This window comes from Acanthaster planci, linkage group LG15, assembly GCF_054643075.1.
Source record: "Acanthaster planci isolate LZ-2023a linkage group LG15, COTS_SCS, whole genome shotgun sequence".
NCBI lineage: Eukaryota > Metazoa > Echinodermata > Asteroidea > Valvatida > Acanthasteridae > Acanthaster > Acanthaster planci.
The window spans coordinates 3,174,742-3,190,588 of record NC_141791.1 but is presented as its reverse complement, the minus strand read 5'-3'; the positions used below and the strand labels follow the sequence as shown (position 1 = coordinate 3,190,588).

General features: G+C 43.5%; 1 protein-coding gene across 3 annotated transcripts in view; it reads right to left on the bottom strand.

Moving 5' to 3' along the window:
- LOC110984489 (17S U2 SnRNP complex component HTATSF1-like) overlaps window positions 1–15,847 on the bottom strand; it is a 33,841-nt gene that overhangs the window by 5,422 nt on the left and 12,572 nt on the right. For 2 of the 3 annotated variants that reach the window (XM_022244723.2, XM_022244725.2), the window contains exons 7-9: window positions 5,730–5,819; window positions 5,320–5,399; window positions 4,039–4,376 (exon numbers count right to left, since the gene is read on the bottom strand). In XM_022244723.2, the coding sequence (XP_022100415.2) occupies window positions 4,088–4,376; window positions 5,320–5,399; window positions 5,730–5,819 (459 nt within the window). In that variant the 3' untranslated portion in view covers window positions 4,039–4,087. The remainder of the gene's footprint in view (window positions 1–4,038; window positions 4,377–5,319; window positions 5,400–5,729; window positions 5,820–15,847) is intronic. The other variant, XM_022244724.2, reaches the window with a different exon arrangement.

The following is a 15,847-nucleotide window of genomic DNA, read 5'->3' as shown; positions in this document are numbered from 1 at the left end:
ATGCCAGTCTCCACACTGAGATTTGTTACATGCAATTTCTCTACAACAGGAGTCAGGTAAACCCTTGGGCAGGCTGAAAATGCAGTTGTCCAAATAAGCAGGGAATAACTCAAACTCACATCCTCTTTAAATGTGGAGCATATTATGCAGAAGGGTAAAACTTGTGCAGCGATGTTGCTATTGGAAGACTTTCTTTTATTTCACAGATCTTTAAAAAAGTTCAGAAATCCCCAAAAGTTTGGCTTTAGGAAAAAAGGGTGCGAGGGTTGGAAAAAGAGACTGCATTCATTTCAAAGGACTCCAATTACAACTCTGAGGACTCAGATTCTGAGGACTCAAGTGCTGAGGACATAGATTCCAAGGACCCTCACAGAAGACACGGATGCTGTGGACTGGACCAGAACACATTCATCAGCCTCCCTTTTTCCTCTATCAAACTGCACCTGTCTCTCCCAAGTCCTTCACAAACTGAAAACTGAAAGATTTTATGATGTAGTCATGGCTACTCTGCACAACTTTTCCCCCAAAAAATTAACCCCAGTATAAAGCAATACCACCAACTAGGCACATATTATGAGATAAGCACTGGTATAAGGTTATACAGCATCCTACATTCACATAAATATCTGTACACTGTGTACTCATATTGGCCTTTCCTCCGGGGAAACCATAAACTCAACTCTCCTGAACATCAGGGCCACGTACTTCAGAAGTTTACACCTTCAACTTCCCATCCAGAACCTTTCAAAGCATTTTAAGTGTCTGAAGGTCAGGGCAAGAATGTTTCTGGATTTAGTGAGCTGGAAAGTGAGCTACTACTGTTTTACAAGAAGTGCGCATTTCTCCACATGGAACTTTTATTGTTTAACAAGTTAAGTGCTCTCAGGCTTTTTTCCTGAAACTATGTTCATTCTGTCCTGCTGTAAACCTTGCGCTTCTGAGTGGTGAAAAGCACGACCAAAATAATACCACACACTGAAAAACAATTAGCTCACTCAAAGTCCAATGATCAATATTAAACTAACCAAGACTTTGCTCCAAGTGCTGTGAGTACGTCTGCATACTTCATTAAATTTCCTGGATGAGAAATTGGGCTTTCTTGGTACGATTTCTCACAAAGTTGGTCTGTTTGTTCTTAAGAATGTAGGCCCCCAGTTTTGGGGTTTTTTTTTACACTGCTACATGTACATGACCTGCACGCTGTCGATTAATAAGACCAACTGCACCAGAACAAAACTGGAGCACTCGGCGTTCACAGAGAGAACAGGGAGATCCCAGAAGTGGCATCAAATCAATCTCAAGGCACCATACAAGAGACTGGGAAAACAGCTCACACTTCACCGGTGCCCGACCAGCCCTTGGCCCGGGGAGTCCCATGTCGGCCTGAGATTTTTCCTACCAGCCAGACAGATGCGAGGGACAATAATTTATACCCTTGGTGTCATCTTTGGAAGGCGAGGTTGGATGACGGCTGACATAAAAAAGTCTTCGGACTGTGCTCAGAGCGAGAAGCCGGCTGACATGGTTGATGTGACATGAGTTTTAAATTTGGGGAGTTTTGTCCAGGGTTTTTATAGTCGAGGGAAAGGCTGGGAAAAAAGTGAAAGTCCACGTGAGAGTTCATTATGAAAAAAGGGAGCCTAGGTTATGAACAAAAACCCTAAAAAGAGACCATCTCTTCAATTTAGTGAAGAAAAGTACCATGAATGGTACCTCTCACACACCGGTGGCAGGAAGGGGGGGGCCTGTGGGCCATCCCCCCCCACCTTTGACAAAGTAGTTATTTTGCCCCCACTTTATAGGCTTACTTACTACCAGTTGAAAAGGTACCTTGCAACTTCATAGTTTTATTCTTTTCAGTTTAATGACCGGGGCTTCCCCCCCCCACTTTTAAAACCGTTCCGTCGCTGTTGCTCTCACATGTACAAATATTGAAACTGGACAAGGCTTTTTCAGAACAGTTCAGTTCAGAACTGAACAATGCTGATAGTTGGGAGAGTACTTTAATGTACAAAATTGTTTGCTAAGTTTTATTGATTTACATTTTGATTCCGCAAAAAAAAAGAGAGACTGAGATTAATAAAGGTTAAAGAATGATCATGCAAGCAAGGATGAGATTGAGAGATCTCAAACAAACAACGAGCGAAGGGATTCCAGCGGGCACAATAAAATTCCTTTGACTTTGAACAGCTGATATGACGTTTTCCTTAGCCACGATGGCACAAGTTCTCTCCAAATGGCGCTGTGTGAATCGTGCACTTGGTCTTCTTGTGCGAAATGGAAAACAAATAATAATTAAACCTCTGATTTTAGAGCCCCCCCCCCAAAAAAATCCCGTAATCAGGAAGGACCCCGAGAAATCCCACCCCTGATGCAAAGAGTGATATATACCTGTACTTTCTGACACACCAGTATCAGAGGCACAATTATCGTTGAGGGGTGTACGTGTACAACGCCGAGGAATGAAAGATGTGGGAGTGATCTGGCAGGACGAATAAACCCGTGCCGGCTCAAACTGAGATCAAGTGCCTGACAAGTTACCACTTCATTCTGTGAGACTGTGGGAGCTGGAATCTGTGAGTAGTCCTGAATGCATGCCTACAACCAGGAAACTTAGTCCATTCCTGACAGCGGTAGGGCTTGGGGTTGCCGACCAGGAATGCTGTGATTGGCACTTGGTGCAAGAGGACCCCCCCCTGCCCCAAGATGTCAAATTAACCCGGATAGGCTACTGATTTACATCAACCTTATGTAGGCCTGTCTGGTACCCAATACCAGTACCTCCCTAGGGACTATCATTTGATGTAATGAATTGGAACCCTGATCCTTAGTCTGTGGGGGGTTGATACAAGATATAATGCAATGGTTAATCTCATTATTCTAATGAAAAGAAGCACACACTGACAACTTCACATGTACAGTATGTACACGGACTGCGAGTTCCAATAATCAATCTAGTTACATGTAGCTTCGATTTGCTCCAGTAATCCGTGGTTACAACGGCAATTGTTAGTTACAAGGATATGTCAGTGTACATGAACAACGTGAATCAGTGGCATATTAATACCTGCACTGCTTCTAGCACCTTATAATCATTACATGTACCTTATCATAATACCTTGCAAGAGATCAATACCCACTTAGGGGAGCAGTGACAGGTGTTAATCTGCTGTACAATTCTACACCACTTTGCTTAAAGGAAAGACGTCAAGACCTGCCTCAGATGCTGGCCAAGCAACCCATAGTTGTCATATCTGCAGGAAATCTTATGGACACAGAGCTGCATCCCTTTCAAGACAATCAAACAAATGTGCTGGCAAACATCTGACCAATCCCACATACGTTACCTTGACACAATAACCTGGGGGTAGTGGTGGTGGGGCCCAAGCGATCGATGATCGTAAATCGACCCACAAATTTGCGGGCGCTCACATCTCTGACCATCTCTTCTGTTGTCATGAGAGAAGGCAGTACAAAAAATACAACCAGCAAAGCAGAGAGTGATGACAAATGGGGTCAGAAACGTTGAAAGAAAGGAGACAAAAAGGCCAGACTTTACCACTGACCCTCGACCGGAAGTCGCACCCCGCACTGATTGACCACATATGTGCCACTGGCCCCTTTCCTTTGACGTCCAACTCTGCTCCCCCCCCCCTTATAAATTTTTCTCCCACCCCCATGGAAACCTCCAAGGAACTTGCTCGGGGCGCCCATGAAATCTAAAACGGCCGATCCAAACAGTTTACGAAACCCCCCAAGTCTGACCTGGGGAGAATTTACAGGTTGCTCTCTGCCATCTACAAGAAACACAAGCTGGCCCTCCGCCTGCCACATGGCTGGCTCCCCCCTCCCCCAAGCGAAATCTCTCTTGGTGTCTCAACCAGTATATCACGGGAAGATTGACGACCAGATTGCTAATTGAAACAATATTCAGGACATTTAATGGATGGCTTTCCCACCGAAACAAAACAAAACAAAATAAATGGCTGTGAAGGATGAGACTTTGGGGTTTTACAAAGCTGTGACTATAAACAATACCTGCATGTGCTTCCAGTGAAAACTTTGTCACAACTCCCTCCATCAGCCATCAAGTTGCATCAACAGGTTTGGTGTTCTGTCTTGCATCGCTTCTGGCCTCTTTGTCTGTGGACCTGTCGGCAGCGGTGCGCTGAGTGATATTGCTCTCCTGGGGTCCTGTCTTCTCCTGCCCGGTGTCCTGCTTCTCGCTGCTCCCGGGCTCCCTCGTCTTGGCGTCGTCCTCCAGGAAGTTCTCCCACTTCTTGATACGTTCTTCTCTCTCCTTGTCCGTCTCTTCGATCTTATAGTCCGTCACGCCGTCCCAGAGCTCACAATGCAGTTGTCTCTTTGCGAACCACCTTCAGAAAGAACAGAAAACAAGAGAGAATGCAACAGCACGATAGCAGCTCTTTTCAAAGATGGCAGCATGTTACGGTATTTTCAAAAATCCAACATTTCAGAGCTGGCCCCTGAATTGGTCTTCATTCTGATATTACTTCCACATGGAGTTGGCAGACATGAGACACTGCCTTATTGGGATCTGCATCCGAATCTGAAAGTGAAAGTGTGAACTACGCCCCAACTTTCACAGTGTGAACGGCTATGAAACTGAATTACATGTAATGCGAGTCGAGCATTAGGACAGATTTGCTGAGAGATCAAATAAAAAGTGCAGTAAAAAAGGCTGCCATAGAGGACTGGTGTTTTCCGCATGGTCGACATTAATTTATTTTAGGCCGTTTTCCAATACTCGTCTTGGGCTTCAACTGTTTTTACTTCCTGACTTTGAGGTTGTAAGTGCAATAGTAAGTCTGATAGTGCCACAAAACATCAAGTCAGATGCAAAAGAGCCAAACATTAAAGTACTTCTATTTAAGTTAAATGCTTCAGGCCCACAATCGAGGATTGATTTCCTACACGAAGCCTGAGACGGAGACGAATTTGAGTATTGGAAAACAGCCTTAGTATTCCTTTTACTTTCGAGACAGAAAAAGCTTTGGAACACGCTAAAGAAGGTCCAACTGCAAATTGCGTTCCCGGCAGTGTCACTGTCACCTGATGCCTTGAGTTGATTGTGCAGTACATGTACGTGTTTCAGACACCCTTCTTTTTTCCCGGTCAAGCTTGCGTTGCCTGATAATATTACTAAAAATTGGTGCGTATCCTGAAAGCAAAGGAACGGTAGAGATGACAGCCTCTTGTATGGACAGAGAACTGCACCAATTCAAGTCAGGAGCATACATGAATATGATGTCAAGTTATTCTTGAGCTAAATGGGGTCTGTTGTTACGGCTTTCCTACCTGCCGTTAAGGCTCTCCACGCATTTATCGGCACTTTCTACATCCTTGAATTTGACGGATGCCACGCCGTCAGGATGCCTCTGTAAGGAAGAGAGAAGGAACAGTAAAGAGTTGCCACTCTCAGTGGTCACAGTTGTCATTGTCACTGTCACAGTCTTTGCCATCAGCACCTCTTGTCATCTCGGTCACTTCTATCATCACCACTAAAACTGCTCTTGGACTGCCACCTTGGAGACAACTACCTCACTGTCGCCATTGTCCTGTCATTGTCAAAATGCATCACTAATTTCATCATCATGAACTGTCATCGTCATCACTTCAACTATCCTCGCTACAGTCACAGCTACGATCATCACCAGGACGGTCTTCAATACAAGTATTTCCTTCGGTGAGCACCTCCCAAAACTTACATCAAAAATGAGGACTTTCTTGACCTCTCCAAACTTGGAGCACTCTGACTGCAGGTCGTCTTTGATCTCATTGATAATCATGGCATCTTCCTGTGAATGGAGACAGGAATATATGAACTGAATAGAACTACACAAGTAAATAAAGTTATCCCATCCATTCTGTCCACGACCCCTCCCTCAAATTCTTGGGAGAGGACCAATGCCAGAAGCGTACGACAAGTGCACGTCGACATACAGGTACATGTAACTTGTGCGCTCAAAATAACTTACTCTCCAACAGAGTTGTGGCTGAGTGCATTTTAGACACAACTAGTACAAGAACAGAAGAGAGTTAAGAACAAAACCACAGGTGCACTCGAGTACTTTTGAAAATGAGCACACTGAGTCCAGTCCCTTGAGTCAGAGTCACCGCATGAGGATGGAAAAGTGTTTGAAGTCTCATTGGAAAAGAGCCAACCAGTGTTCAACACTGTTTTGTTTGCCATTTGCCTGTTACAAAGGTAATAAAATCATTCCTTAGGCCAAAGTGACATGTACTTTAACCCTTCCAAACACTCAAAAAACGTTTCCACTCCTTCTGTGTCATGAGTCGATTACAAATTTTCCAGTCCAAAAATACAATGTAGTGGACACACACATGTACACACTGTGCACGCACATCATCCATATACAAGCCCCCATATTTTAGGTTTTTGCCTGAAACTGATGATCTGCTTGCTCTGTTGGAGTTCAAATATACAAAAAGCTAGAAAGGAAAATCCGGGCTGCCATTAAATCTCTTTTAAAGTTTTAATGAAGGTGTGCCCTATTTCGCTGACTTCAGATAAAGCTAATTCTTTTTCTTTGAGAGTCAAGCTTGTGTTTCCTCGATGCATTCCAATCTAAAACATTTTCTTTATTGCAGCAAAACAAGTTTAACTACGGCGGACAATCCACCAGACCAGATAGCAATGACAGCCCCACTAAAATTAGAAAGCCCCGGCAATAATAACAACCCTGAAAAAAAAAGAAAGAAAGAAAGAAACCAGAAATCCACAATTGGGACCTGGAAAACAGAAGCGGTTATCTTTCATCAATAATTACCGCAGCCAAAGCATCGTGCCTGTCATAACTAATATATGGCGACTGCAGCTGCCCAATAAATCTCACCCAATTACGGCAGCAGGGACACATTTACTAGGGGGTGACTCTAAATGACGAGCGGGTTAACAAATGGAGGATTCTCGGGGGCCAGGGGGGGAGGCCAATGTGAGCCTGAGAAAAAGAAAAGGTCTGATACAACAACGACAGGGGAATTATGATTTTTTTCCTCCGTAAATTTCTTCCTGGTTGAGGGAGGACAACGGGTGAGACTTGAAAGCTTGAAGGCTTTGTTAGTGAAGCTGGAGAAGCCACCTGATCAATCAGGAAGAATTCTGTGGAGGGATTTCCAGGGTCAAGGATCCTCAGATTTGGGAGGTTTTGGCAAAGATCACCACAGAATTGTCAACGGCATTTGAAATGATCAAACTGAAAGTTGTGGATAACAAGAAAAGGGACAAGTTTTACACAGATCCTGATCATCGTGTTGACTGGTACACAGGTCCAGCTCACTACCAAGTTGACTGCAAACATAAGGAAACCAGCTATTTTCAAACGATATAAATAAATTGTTCCAACATTTACTGGGACACTTAAATAATCAACTCTTTCTCAATGGATAGGTATTTAAAAAAAAACAACGAAATATTCATATTTGGGACTTTGCCGTGACCGAGGTCTGTCAACCGGGCAGGAAGGACTGATTTGCTTGTTCAGTAACCTTCATGTCAAGAGCTACGAACTACACGTATGAGGATTATAAAATTTAGCAAGACTCTCTGACGTAAACTTTTCATCATGCTTAGTGTTGTGTTGCAGACAGCACACCAAAGTTTCAATTAACCTTTGCACCGTGAAGGAAGTGAACAGCTACAGCGGTGAAAACAAGCGGCGAGAAATCTCCCCGCTGAAAAAAGTTGCTCCAACTTGAAGTTTGACGCAGACTCCTGCAGGAAGGCAGGCTAAAGACCACGCAACTCAGGCTAAAGGTTACTCCCCTGTACAGCTGACACAAAGGGGAACTTCCACAAACAGAGCATATATCACAAAATCTAAGCTGGCATAGGTGAAGCTTGTATTTCCAAACCATCTGGAGTAATATGGAAAACAGGTTAAAGCTGCTCACAAAAAAGAGACTTTTTTCTTGTACGACGGGAGCACACTGGAGAATTAAAATTTATACCAAATATCTGTAAACTTTGGGTTTTATTTATGACCTCCCTGGATGACGCACACCGAATGCCAGACAATTAAAGGCAATGAAAAAAAAAAGCAACTTCGTGTATCGCAGTTAAAGTTGTCGGCCCGAAAAAATTGCACATCTCGGACGTCTCTGTTTGCAGGTCCGCAATTACGACAAAGCCATCTGCATCCTGCTAGAACACACAAACAATCTCGTTCTGCAGCAGTTAAAATACAACCCATGACCAAACCCGGTGCATACACATGGGCCCATGATTAGCAATTTGCACGTAAGACAATACAAAGGAATTATTGTTTACATTTCTACAGCTGGACTGAAAAAAAGAAAAAGAAAAAGAGAAGGAAAGACTGGAGCTTTTCACCGCCTTGTCATGTATCGGGCTCTGTCAAACCGGGAGAGCCGAGAAGAAAAAAGAAGAAGAAAAAAAACCAGAAAAAAGGGGGAAAAAAATATTGTCATCACACGTCAATTACTCCAAATCCTCCACAGCCCTTTGAGTAACGGCCAGGCGGATCAAACACGGGAGTCTTTGTGTAAAGCCCCGGGATTTGAACAGATTCGATTGCCAGTGCCCCAGGGGTGGGAGGTGACGACAGAGACCTGTCATATTCCATATTTCTCTCTCAGTCTCTCACCTTGTTCGTTTCTTCCCCCCCCCTTCCCTCTCTGTACTCTCTTCTTTTCTCACCCCTTCTGGTTTGGCCAGGCTGGATGGATCGGGGAGCCGGGAATTACTTCCAGATTGTGGGGAGACCGATTTAGAGGGGATGGGTACCCAGATGGTAGGGAAATCTACGCACATAAATCCACCGATTCTCACGGGGTAACTAAGAACATCATTTTTTTTCAAGAGCATAAGAAAAAAACTTAACTTAGGGCATATCAGGATAAGCAACGCAAGATGATTCAATGTTTGGGTTCCTAATTATGTGAAATGAAACACGAACTGACAAATTAGGCCAAGAAGGATGGAATCTCGTTCCCGGAGCAGTAATGCCAATCTGTAACTTAATACAAGTCCTATTCAGTATTGTATGTTTGTACATATAGTTTACCCTGCTTGAACCTTTCCAAGCGGTAACAGGTATTCACCAAAAAAGCCAGCTTAATCTAATGATTTCAGTTGGTGACAAGCAGGAGATCTCCACAAGTGACTGACATGTTTGTGGTTCAAATCCCACAAGAACACACCTTGAATCTTTGCAACTATAAATTTTCCATTTGACCTGCGAAACTATTTCTCTACTTTTCAGTGCAGCTCCTGTTCAGGTAAACTCTCATCTCTCGTTTTGAGCTCTAGTCAAGTAGACCAGACCAGATTTGAGCCCTCTTAGAGGCCAAATTCTGACGATTTCTGAACTACGTATGCATGACCATGCAACAACTTTGAGGAGTCCATTCCGTTGAATAATTTAATACCCTGCCACTGAAAAAGTACCATACAATGGCTACATCACACTAATTCAAGTGATAATTCATGCCAAGCTCATTAACATGAAAAGTGCCATGAAAGTTTCTTTTGAAAATAAAGGAGATTATTTGGCCCAAAAAAATATGGAGGGATTGTGTAAATATAGCCAACTACCTGTTTTTTTTGGGGGGGGGGTTTCCATCTGAGAGCAGAGTCGAAGAACTTATAGTTCAAAATGGGAAGCTTGCAGGCTTGAGGACTGTCACTTTTCAGAAGGTGAGTTTGCTCTGGTGTGAATCTCTAAAAATGTAATCACGTGAGTTATCTAACCCACCAAAAATTGAATAGAAAAAGAAAGATGAGGGACGAGACGATAAATTCATTTTTCGTTTGAGTAGTCCCAGTATTGTCGGCTTACATGTCATTTGGCCCAGGGACTTGGTTGATTTTTACACTGTTTTTCAATGGAAGCTTGAATTGGTGTGGTGTACCCCAATGCAAGGTACACCAGGAGTGACCTCAAGGCCTTCAAATTTGGCTTGTCAACAATTTGGATTGCCTGTACTAGTTATCACCATTTTATTATTTTTTTTGGTCAGCCCATGATTGGGTTCAGATTAAATGCAATCAGATCAGCCTTGGGAATTTGTCCCAATCAGCCTGATGGGATACTGCTGTCGTAGGGGTCTAGGGGTCGTGTCCAGATCTGTAGATGGCAGACTTTCTCTCTGAATGCGTTCTTGTAAATAAATTGTGAAAAGCAAATGCGATGACCAGTGACTTTCACTCAATGAAAAAAAAAAGGTTAGGACACACAGTGCAGGCATGCAACTGATCAGGCATCTCCCAGAACTTTTAATTTATTGTTGTTGAAATATAGAGTGAAACGTATGCCATGGAAGTAATCAGGTCAGAGAGGAGAGGGCTCAGTGATAAGTCTTGAGGGGGAGGAAGGAGTAGGACTAAATTCCTCCTCAGTGATCAAGGCCCCCCCCCAGTAACACAGATGTGTGACACCTGAAGTGTCCAGACAAATTGGCCAGCCGGGTTTATTATGCCCTCCGGGCCCCCTCCCCCTGGTTTTAAAGGGGAAATCTCCTCTCCTTATTCTCTCTCAAATCATCTCCTTGAACAGGATCTGGCTGGTTCATCTGTTTTTGCTTTCCAGATGCTCTAAACAGTCTACTGCAAGCCCTGCTTCGGTTGACAAACCAACCAGTGGAAGGGACCTGAAGGTTTTGGCTGGTGGAAACTGGGGGAAAAAAAGTGTGTGTACATTTTAGGGGGCAGCACCAAGTGCCAACTTCAGTCCAATGTACATGTACATGTATGTACACCACAGAATTGAACATCAAGGTCATGGAACAAAGAAAGTAGCTTTTCTGCTGTTCTCCACTGGTTTGATAGAAATGGGGCTTAGAAGAGTAGATGTTGAAGGTTTCATCCTCGGCAGCTTTGTTTACAAGAATTGGAAATTGCTTTCCATGCTGGATCTCTGTTACTTGGCAACGCATCAGTTGCGGAGACAACACTCTTCCTACAACTACTGGTCCATGCATTTAAAGTGGGAAATGTTAAAACTGATCACAGGAAAAAACTTACGAACTGAAAAAAAAAAACCTCCCAATGTATGGAAAACACCGCTGATACACTGTAGGATGCTCCGAGCAAACAAAAATGTAAGGCTCACGTTAAAGTATTTGGCTAATTGGCTTTCAAACGATCCTCAAAACACTGGCAGAGACTTCCAAGTGTATACCCCACCCAAATCCCATCACAGGAGAGGGGCAGTGAGTTTGTATGTGACTGGGTGCCTCTTAGGCTTCTGTTTATCCTTCTATTGTTGGGGGTGATCCTCTTTATTTGCGGCTGTGTAGTGGAGGGGGCCTTGCCGGCCCATTATGCCACAAGTGTCAAGTGATCTCTTTTTTTTTTTATTGATGCTGCCTCCCATGGAATAAAATCCCCGCTCAATTCTGCGAGATAAAAATGTTGGACACCCAAGGACAAAACATTGTGCTGTTAAAGGCGCAGGCGTAGACAGTCTTCTGAAGTCTCAGGTAGCCCGTGAATGATAAAGGTGACAGAACCAATCCGTGTGAATGTTTTGCTGGGAACCTTCCCAAATCTTCCAAAACCTACCACTGTAAATACAGGAAACCAACTGCAGTGTTTACAATTGGACTTCTGGAGTAGGCACCAAGCCCCACGTAAATAACACTGCGCGGTGTACACCTTCCTCAATCCTGCAAAATCTTCCCCAAACCCTTTGAAATCCACCAGAAGGCTTTAAAAAGATCTGGAAAGAGTGAGGAAGGTTTGGCTTGCCTACTAGTACATATGCATGGTATTTGACATACGGTACATATTAATGTAAATATGGAAGCATGTAGAATTTACCACTGGTTTCCTCCAGAATGGAAAATAAGATGATTCAAGATAAAACGGGCATTACTGTGAGATTTTCTGGGGGTAAACTGAGGGACTACAGATGTCTGCTGATTCCAGCCAACATGTAAGAGGTGTGGCATGCATCTACAACAGGCCCTCCATGTCTGAAAACGTGCACAGAGGGCCTGCATCATTGCATGGGGACATAATTGCAATTGCCACGTTGTAGAATGTCTGGCATATTTGTTGATTATCCCCGTAGTAATTACAAACATAAGTGAGGACACGCTGTGAATTGGCATACCAACATAGCGCTATCAGTCAAGCGTGAGAGAAGTGTGGTTTGGATGGGTACTTTCACATGCTCCTAGGTGCACACCAGCAGCTGTTTTTAAAACACAAACACACCCAGGCCCCAGTGTGTAATCATGTATGGTACCCTGCCTGCATCTCCCCCAAAAAATTAAGAAAAAAAAATTAAAATTGCAAACACAACAAAACAGGGAACTTCCGGGTTTAAAGTCTGGACAGAATGGACTAGATTTCACTCCTTCATGGCCCTATGGCTGGTATCGGTACATTGCTGGGAATGATTCCCAAAATTTCAATGCATCATCAAGAACTTGTCATCATGGAGGGGTCACTTTGTACCGGGGCATTGTGGGAAGAAGTTCAACTGCAGAGAGGTGTCCTGCTCAAGGGCATCTCTACCACCATCCGGGCAGGGTTTGCTCAACATCCAGAAGTCTATCATACGTACACAAATCGGGAACCCAAATTAGTCTGATAAATGTCTGTTTCAAGCCAATGTCTCCATTTCATAAGGGTGAGATCAGAGGAAATTGAAAAACTCACAAAATGATATCTGCAGGTTCTGACAGCCCCTCAGCAGAGTGGGATGTAAAAAGGCACCCCTAAATCCCCATTTCTTGTGTTCGACATCAACTGTTATACATTTAAACACTGTCGTGATAAACTCGGGATTTTCCAGATTGTAAAAGGGACTGTTTGAAACATCCTGAAATCAGGAAACTCCTGATGAAAACAAAATCCTGAAATCAGGAAAAATCCTGACAAATCTCGGCCTCGGTGTCAGTGAAATATGTACACGCTGTTCCAGCACACATACATGTACACGTACATGGGCAGCTTTCACATGGGCTGTAGGGACCAAAAATTGTCATGTTTTTGGTCCCCATAAAGTTTAAATTTCATACATACTAAGTAACCTGGCAACAAGTATGTATGTGTGTACATGTAAATGCATGGATGGATGTCATTTATGAATATTGGTGCATAGTACATATGATATAAATATATGCCTCCCCCATAAATTTTTAGACAATTTTTAAGGGCATTTTCAGAAAAAAAAGCTGGCAGCATCCATGAAAACATGGCAGTGCACGTTGTGAGAACACAAAATAAATAAAGAATGCAATGAACTGAGCAGTCATCGGTTGGAATATGAAGCCTCAAAGCACCGTAAAACGGCACTTCATAAACTGTCAGAGAGACACCGCATATAAGCCTCACCGTGGCATGCACATGTGCGTCGTCAACCCTGTCATTGTCACCAGTGCCGTTCTGGTTCTTGTTCAGCGGGTGATACAAGTAGACTGCCGATAATTAAAAAGAAGCCATTACAATTGGGGGGGTCAAGGCAATAACTTATGATGAAACCTCTGTGCGTGGTTTCTCACCAAAATGGCGATCAAACCTGCGCCGCAGCCTAATACAACTTGTGCAGCTTATAGCTTTTATCCTCAAGTACAGAACCATACATAACCTCTCTTCACGTTTTCTCTTCCCAGGGTATTCACCTTCATTCACAAAATGTAAACAACTTTTCCATAGGAAGGAAGAGATTTTTACCATGTACGAAATGTTTTTCATTGATTTTCCTATCAGATCAAAAGGGGGAAAATTTTTTGCAGATCCCTTGCCTTGTAAAATGCTCACAATGTTAACTTTCACCATCGTGCGGCTCCACTAGTTTGCAACGCGTTGGCCAATCGTAATGCGCGGAATCTGTTGACCCAATGCATATTTGGAAAGGGTCGACAGATTTCGCGCGTTGTGATTGGCTACTCTTCCAGGCGCGCTATTGTGAATTGCCCGTATTGTGATTACCGTTTGTGCATGGCTACCGACTTTATGACCAGACAGTACTTCAACAGGGAACAGAAACAAAATGCCTTCTCTTCGACTGCTAAATGTCTACGGCTTGGTGCCCCTACCTGTGCCAAAGAGCAGTCTGACTACAACATGGGGGGCCTTTCCATGATAAAGATTAGCAAACTCTCTTTACAGCAGCTATGAATGTAACTGTAAACAGCTAAGTTTAGCACCTGGGGTCTAAATTACAAGGGGGCCTTACCTAAAACCAACAGCCCCTCCTGGATGATTGTTCGGCCACTATTGACAGCTCAAAGGGTGTCTTTATTTGCTTTGTAAACGGTGGCCAGTACTAAGATGGGGATAGCCCATCAATGTGGACTGGTTGGGATACCAGTCAGAGTTGATGCCAATCCAGAGAGGGAGAATGCAAGCTTGGGCAATAGCATTACCCTGCCCAATTTTGGGAAAATTTGGAAAATATTACTTCTGGTTCTGGCAATGCTGTGCCGAGTAGAAACGTCAGTACATGCTGACTATGTTTCCCAAAATCTGGAAATCCAGCAAAAATCTCACCCCTGTGCACTAGACATAACTTTTAATAACCTGAAGAAGTAGATTTCCGACTGTACAAATATCAGCCTCAGTATCCCAAGTATATAAAAAAAAAAAACCCAGGAAAAAACTTAACAAGACTATCTTCTAGCTCCCGACTTCATGTGAGCAACCTACAATCTACAATGTACCCGTGAAATATGTTTTTCTGCGTTCTCAGCAGTTCGGAAGCTTGGTCTACGGCATTTTGTACTCCGCAACAGCAAAAAGAAAAGAACCAAATCCCAAGACCAATGCACATAAGGAAAAGCAAGAACCATCTTCTTCCAAAAAGGACAACAGTCTAACATTTTCATATCAAAAATTGGAGAAAAACACATCTACATTCTCACAGTACAAAATTGAAATGCATGGGTAGGATCCATGTACATGTACATGGAATGACACCAGTATGTGCTGGTTTATGTCTATGGAGAAGTTTCTGCGTATCAAGTGGGCCTCTCGTACAGTCGTCATAACATAATGTATTATAAAAATGTAGAAACAGGCAGACAGGCAGCCACTGGGCGCCCTCTCATGGTGGCAGGTTCAACTCTTACAACATCTTGAAACCAAGACTAGGCTAGAAACCGAGACCAGGGTAGGAGAAGAGGACCTTCCTAAAAGACATCCTGTTCCCCCAATATCATGGGTGACAGTGGAGTCATCAAAAATACCTAACCAGCCAGCACAAGAGGTACAGTGTGTCAATAATGTGGCTGGTGTGTCCAGAGACCCAGTCAACCTGCTTTTAACAAGGCACATATCCCAGGGCTATTTACACATGCAGGCCACTTATGACAGACCAGTAATAAAGCGCCTAGGAAGTGTCCAGATGGGATGGTTTATGTGTGCACCTGTAGGTCACTCTGGATCAAGGAGTGATCTGCCCGCTAAATAACCGCAAATGAAATTTCAGGTTCAGCCTACACATTTAGATCCTACCAAATATCGCTCAGGCCTTCCTACGGGGTATTTACATGTACGCCAAAACTGAGAGCAAATTACTGTATTAACTTGCACTTTTGGAGAAATTCTCGCTACCGATCTTCCTGAATCAGCCACTATCTTCCACAGTGCAGGAAACCTACACGGCACATTCTTGATACTATACTTCACGTTTCAAGGGGCATCAGGCGCCCATGCCAACCATGAGGGACTAGGATCTACTTTCTTTTCTGAATCTTACGAAGTTCTTACAAATTCTTGGACTTAGAAGGATCTGAGAATGTTCAAGATGAACCACACCTGTTCTGCCGTAATTGCCCCAATAAGAAAAATGTTTAGAACTTCAGAGTCCCTCCCATCTCCATTTTGCCAACG